At 51.5% G+C, this 6,681-nt stretch overlaps 1 protein-coding gene across 2 annotated transcripts; it reads right to left on the bottom strand.

Moving 5' to 3' along the window:
- Positions 1-1,582: 1,582 nt before the first annotated feature.
- Positions 1,583-4,823, bottom strand: gpank1 (G patch domain and ankyrin repeats 1). 2 transcript variants are annotated; one of them, XM_072463857.1, is made up of 5 exons: positions 4,760-4,823; positions 3,215-3,848; positions 2,984-3,125; positions 2,655-2,727; positions 1,583-2,036 (listed from the first exon to the last, which is right to left on the bottom strand). In XM_072463857.1, exons 2-5 carry the CDS (start codon positions 3,761-3,763, stop codon positions 1,583-1,585), a joined length of 1,218 nt encoding a protein of 405 aa, XP_072319958.1. In that variant the 5' UTR covers positions 3,764-3,848; positions 4,760-4,823. The 2 variants fall into 2 exon arrangements, with proteins under 2 accessions (XP_072319958.1, XP_072319959.1); XM_072463858.1 differs by lacking the exon at positions 4,760-4,823 and having other exon boundaries at positions 3,215-4,511.
- Positions 4,824-6,681: the final 1,858 nt, after the last annotated feature.

Here is a 6,681-nt window from a genome sequence, read left to right as displayed (position 1 = left end):
TATGCAGAATTTACACAAAAGAAATAACTTTTTGACTCTATAAACATGAATTCAACAAAATAAAGTCGCTCTCGTATTTTTATTTGTGTAATAACAAAAATGGTGACATCAGATGAGTTTTGGCCCAGTGTTTGCTGAGTAATTTCCTACTGTGATGTCATAAATTACAAACAGGAAGTGAAATTATAAAGCAAAAAATTTGCTATTTTGTGATAAAATTGTAAACATTTTTTGCTAAACTGGAAATATTGATCTGAGCAGTGTTTTAGTTCCATGAGTGGTCCGGCCTGCAGGGGGCGCTGTAAACCAGGTTCAATAAAGCGTCAAAACAACCCGCAACACTTGGACGCCATAAAACAACACGACTCGTCTCAGTCAAAGTGCAAACATGACTTATCAACGGCTCCGAAAGGTCTTCGACTGCAGATTTGTGGGCGTGGTGCACACTGCCCGTAATGGATCTGTGGAAAAACCGGGTCAAAGTTGGGCGTCGTCTCTGTGGGCGTCGTCTCTGTGGGCGCGGCTGGACGCCAGAGAAATCGCCGCCGTTATATTCCACCCCAAAGAGGCGATTGCCCTCGTTTTTGGAAAGACTTCAAACGGCGAGATGAATGCGGCGACGAGGGAAACGCTGCGCACAACGGCCCAGGAGACGGGCCGGGCCGGGCGTGGCTCTAGTCTTTAACCTCTGCTGTCCCTCGACACGCCTTAGACAAGTAAGACAGGTCAGCGCGTGGGCGGGTCACACGGGGAGTCACTTTGTGGTTCTTTTCACTCTTAAGAGCCCAAGCCGGGTGTCCACAGAGAGCATTTCCTCCCTCCTCTCGCCCTCTGAGCAGGTCCTGATGTTCTGGTCCTACAGACAGAAGGAGGTCCTGATGTTCTGGTCCTACAGACAGAAGGAGGTCCTGATGTTCTGGTCCTACAGACAGAAGGAGGTCCTGATGTTCTGGTCCTACAGACAGAAGGAGGTCCTGATGTTCTGGTCCTACAGACAGAAGGAGGTCCTGATGTTCTGGTCCTACAGACAGAAGGAGGTCCTGATGTTCTGGTCCTACATGTAGAAGGAGGTCCTGATGTTCTGGTCCTACAGACAGAAGGAGGTCCTGATGTTCTGGTCCTACAGACAGAAGGAGGTCCTGATGTTCTGGTCCTACAGACAGAAGGAGGTCCTGATGTTCTGGTCCTACAGACAGAAGGAGGTCCTGATGTTCTGGTCCTACATGTAGAAGGAGGTCCTGATGTTCTGGTCCTACAGACAGAAGGAGGTCCTGATGTTCTGGTCCTACAGGTAGAAGGAGGTCCTGATGTTCTGGTCCTACATGTAGAAGGAGGTCCTGATGTTCTGGTCCTACAGACAGAAGGAGGTCCTGATGTTCTGGTCCTACAGACAGAAGGAGGTCCTGATGTTCTGGTCCTACAGACAGAAGGAGGTCCTGATGTTCTGGTCCTACAGACAGAAGGAGGTCCTGATGTTCTGGTCCTACAGACAGAAGGAGGTCCTGATGTTCTGGTCCTACAGACAGAAGGAGGTCCTGATGTTCTGGTCCTACATGTAGAAGGAGGTCCTTACGTTCTAGTCCTACATGTAGAAGGAGGCCCTGAAGTCCCTCTCCCAGGTCTGGTCCATCTGCTCTTGCCTCCTTTGCTCCTCTCTCCTCACCCCTCGTCCCAGTCGACGCTCTGCCCCGCTCGCCGTCGCCCCCGCCGCCCGCACGGCCTGAGCGTCCATCGCCTTGAAGTGCGTCACCCGGGCCCTCCTGCCGCGCCCGTAGCCCAGCCCCTTCATGTCGCGCTTGAGGACCGTGGGCACCGGCTGTCGCGCCCCGCCCCCCGCGGGTCCCAGGCCGCTCGCCGGGTCCCACCCGCAGCGCAGCATCATGCGGTAGCAGGCGCTGGAAGGGGGCAGGCAGTAGTGCGGCGCGAGCGGAGGGCGGCGCAGGTTGAACTGGTGCAGGGTGGAGGAGAGGTGGGCGGTGGGCGGGCCGCTGTAGGACGTGCCGCACACGTCGCACCGCTGCAGAGGACGGGGGGCGCTGCGACGCAAAGAGGGGGAGAAAAGAAACTGATTACAATTCGATACTGGGCAGGGCAATAAAGTGTCCATCCAATATGTGCGGGTCAGAAGTGTCTCCACTTCTGACCCCGAGAAGCACCAACTAGACTCCAACTCAGTGTTTGACCAATAAAAATCTAAGATGACCGTGTGTCACAACTATATTTAAATTTGTTAGAAATATTTATTTAAATATTAGCCTATATAAGCCTGTTTTCCCCTCACTTCTGCTGCTGAAGCCTCTACAGGCCGCTGAGCAGTACTGCAGGAAGCTTGGTTCTTCTTCTCCTGCAGCTGCTCAGTCTGTGGTCGTGTTCAGAGGCCCGTTCATGCTCCGCCCTCTAATATGAGCTTTAGAACCAGAGCAAACAGAAGCTCTAACTGAGCATGTGCAGAGGAGAGAAGCTCTAACTGAGCATGTGCAGAGGAGAGAAGCTCTAACTGAGCATGTGCAGAGGAGAGAAGCTCTAACTGAGTATGTGCAGAGGAGAGAAGCTCTAACTGAGCATGTGCAGAGGAGAAGAGAAGCTCTAACTGAGCATGTGCAGAGGAGAGAAGCTCTAACTGAGCATGTGCAGAGAAGGAGTGAAGCTCTGACCTTTCTGCAGGTTCTTCTTTCGTCCGTGTTCTGCCAAAGCTGTCCAGTTCCTCCATCACGCCTTTATGACCCGCTGGACAGAAGATGAAAACAAAAAACATGTATTTGTAGCACGTTTTCATCATATCAAAGCGACGCAATCTGAAAAACACGTATTTGTATCTTACACTTACAAGTTACAGGATAAAGTATCTGCGACCTATATTTATGTTCTAAGTTTAGCATCACTTACGCACGGTTTCAACTTGAACCGAGCGCAAGTCTTTGGATTCAAACTTTTCCATATCGTGTTGCCCAGTACTTGCGTGTGTCGTGTAGGAGCCTGTTACCCTCCAGCGCGAGGTCCCTGGCGTCGCGGCCCTGCAGATCCACCACCCCGATCCAGGCCGCGCCCCGCTGCAGGAGGAGCCGGACCGCCGCCCTGTGTCCCGCCCAGCTCGCGCACATCAGGCCGGTCCACAAGTACGAGTCCTGCGAGGGGGAAAGAAACGACACGCTGTTTATTTTGTCGTTTCTACGGTCTAAAAAAATCAAAAATGACTTGGGAGACTTCGCTTCACCTGGAAGTCTATGTCCGCTCCCTTGGTCAGCAGGTCTTTGAGGGCCGCCGCGTCCCCCTCGTGGGCGCAGCGCAGCAGTCGCAGGCCTCGCAGCTCTCCCATTCTCGCCTCATCCCCTCTTTCGCCTTCTCCTCTCGCCCCGTGAACGCCATTTACACCCAGGTCTACCGCTGCCGCCGTCGCCCCTCTCGCACCGCCTCCATCCGCCGTCGCCCCTCTCGCACCGCCTCCATCCGCCGTCCCCCCTCTCGCACCGCCTCCATCCGCCGTCCCCCCTCTCGCGCCGCCGCCTCCTCCTCTCGCACGTCTCGGTTCCCGTCTGGCGGTCGGTTTCGTCCTCTTCCTCCTGCGGCGCTCGTCTACGTCCCCTCGCTCGTCCACGTCCCCTCGCTCGTCCACGTCCCCTCGCTCGTCTCTCACCACGTTCTCGTAGAATCGCCTCGCCTCGTTGCCCGTCGTGGTGACAGCGGGGGCCGGGCGGGCCGGGTGGGGCGCTTCGATCCTGAACACGTCCCGATCGCTGGCACGGGTGAAGCCGACGGAGGCCATGGCGAGCCGAGGCGGGCGCGTTAAGATCGACGGGACGCTCAAAGCTCCAGAAGAGAGTCCATCGTAACGCGCCGTCAATCGTTAACTGGCATTATAGATATTGATAATGATATTATATATACATACATTTTGTCTTTTGTCTTGATAAGAAAAAAGCAGCTATTTTGACTTCGCCGGCTTAAAAATGTCAGATTGCGTTTAAGGCTGAAGCTACTGGTTATTTCTAATGAACATTGAGACTTTAATGCATATTTAACCAAATAAAGGTTGAATTAAGGGTTCTAGATCGAGAATATATATGTATAAAGTGTATTTTTTATGGAAATCAGAAGTTTTTTATACTTTTGGTTAAATAATGCCACTGTCTTTGCTATAAAAAGGTATTTCCGTATGTTAGAGTCTGTATAGGCCAGAATACAATCACAATCATAAAAAATATATATATACTATTTAATTATCCACTGATAGTAAAATGTGTGCTAAACTATCTGTAGATAAAGTGTCTATTGGCCAAAAAACATTTAATGTCTCATATTTGGTTATATTCTGAGGTTAATCCCAGTTTCTCTAAATAAATCACTTCATTCCACAATTTAGAAGCTTTTTGTTCACAAACTTGTAAAAAGGATGTGCATTTGTTCCACATAAGTTAGCCACAAAATGCTATCACACAATAACATCCTTGTGTGAGTGACGTGAGGGGTTAAGTTTAACACTAAAACCTGCAAAACTACGTAAAAGATGAAAGAACATTAAAAAAAGTAATAGATAACTGTCTTAAAAGAAACGAAAAACTACAAACTATTAGCAAAGAGCTAGCTTCGGTGGTATGCTATGGCTAGCCTCTTCTTGAGCACACACTTCTGGGTTTATACATTTAAACAAACGTAAACAGTTTAACGGTTTAATATGTCGGTCACATCGTGTCTAAAACTCCACAGAATTTGAATTAATCTGGAAAATATATTCTAGTTTCCTCAAATATAGAGAACGAACCTAGAGTGGTTTGTTGACGTTAGCATCGGTTAGCATCTGTTAGCATGGCGAAAGCAGGAACCGGATATGACGCAGGATTTGTCCAAGCGGCACTGCCTCCTGGTGGACCGACTGGGAACATGCTCAGTGCAGCAAATGTTATAATAATAATAATTAATCATTGTTATATTAGTTCATTTATGTCAATTTGATGGATCCTTTAAAAGTTCGTAGACTATAACGTGTAGACTCTGGACTGGAGGGAAAAGTGAAGTGTAACGTTGTGATTTCATTTGCAAAAGTGTAATTAATCTTAGAATATTTCAAAATACGAATAACCCAGGCGGTTTTGGCAACTGAGAATCACTCAGATGTGAGAGTGAATTTGTATTTTACATTGTTTATTTGACAGAAGATTGTGAAAGATACGTTTTTGATAAAGGCAAATTCCAGATGTTTTAAGTTTTACTGGACAAATGTTCACAGACATGGAAAATAGAACAATAGTCTGTGAGTAGAGCAGCCAACTCGAGAGTAACTTTACCATAAAAAGTAGTTTTTAATTCGAAATAGGCCTAAACTAGAGCTTCTCAAACTTTTTCTGGGGGCCCCTCGAGAGCCTCTGGGACGGCGCAGGATTGGTGCTTCACTGCAGTAAATACAGTTTCAAGGAGAAGACGCTCACGTTACTTCTCATCACTGTTTATCACTTTTACCTCTGCGGGTCCACCACGACACAGACTGCTTTCTGCGCAGAGCTGACTCGTACCGCTGCGTTTATGGCGTGGGAGGGGCAGAGAGGCAGACGTGTGGGAGGGGCAGAGAGGCAGACGTGTGGGAGGGGCAGAGAGGCAGACGTGTGGGAGGGGCAGAGAGGCAGACGTGTGGGAGGGGCAGAGAGGCAGACGTGTGGGAGGGGCAGAGAGGCAGACGTGTGGGAGGGGCACAGAGGCAGACGTGTGGGAGGGGCACAGAGGCAGACGTGTGGGAGGGGCACAGAGGCAGACGTGTGGGAGGGGCAGAGAGGCAGACGTGTGGGAGGGGCAGAGAGGCAGACGTGTGGGAGGGGCAGAGAGGCAGACGTGTGGGAGGGGCAGAGAGGCAGACGTGTGGGAGGGGCAGAGAGGCAGACGTGTGGGAGGGGCACAGAGGCAGACGTGTGGGAGGGGCACAGAGGCAGACGTGTGGGAGGGGCACAGAGGCAGACGTGTGGGAGGGGCAGAGAGGCAGACGTGTGGGAGGGGCACAGAGGCAGACGTGTGGGAGGGGCACAGAGGCAGACGTGTGGGAGGGGCACAGAGGCAGACGTGTGGGAGGGGCACAGAGGCAGACGTGTGGGAGGGGCAGAGAGGCAGACGTGTGGGAGGGGCACAGAGGCAGACGTGTGGGAGGGGCAGAGAGGCAGACGTGTGGGAGGGGCAGAGAGGCAGACGTGTGGGAGGGGCACAGAGGCAGACGTGTGGGAGGGGCAGAGAGGCAGACGTGTGGGAGGGGCAGAGAGGCAGACGTGTGGGAGGGGCAGAGAGGAAGACGTGGGAGGGGCACAGAGGAAGACGTGTGTGAGGGGCACAGAGGAAGACGTGTGTGAGGGGCAGAGAGGAAGACGTGTGGGAGGGGCACAGAAGAAGAAGTGTGTGAGGGGCACAGAGGAAGACGTGTGGGAGGGGCACAGAGGAAGACGTGTGGGAGGGGCACAGAGGAAGACGTGGGAGGGGCACAGAGGAAGACGTGTGGGAGGGGCAGAGAGAAAGACGTGTGGGAGGGGCAGAGAGGAAGACGTGGGAGGGGCACAGAAGAAGACGTGTGTGAGGGGCACAGAGGAAGACGTGTGTGAGGGGCAGAGAAGAAGACGTGTGGGAGGGGCAGAGAGGAAGCATGGTTATGTTATTGCTGAGTAATCGGGCAAGTAAAACTAAATTTAAAACCTCAAAATAAAAGTATTA

The sequence above is a fragment of the Eucyclogobius newberryi genome, unplaced genomic scaffold, assembly GCF_026437365.1.
Source record: "Eucyclogobius newberryi isolate DKJ021-1_F unplaced genomic scaffold, fEucNew1.0.hap1 SCAF_4, whole genome shotgun sequence".
Classification (NCBI taxonomy): domain Eukaryota; kingdom Metazoa; phylum Chordata; class Actinopteri; order Gobiiformes; family Gobiidae; genus Eucyclogobius; species Eucyclogobius newberryi.
Note: the sequence above shows the minus strand (reverse complement) of the source record. Positions and strands in the feature narration are given on the sequence as shown.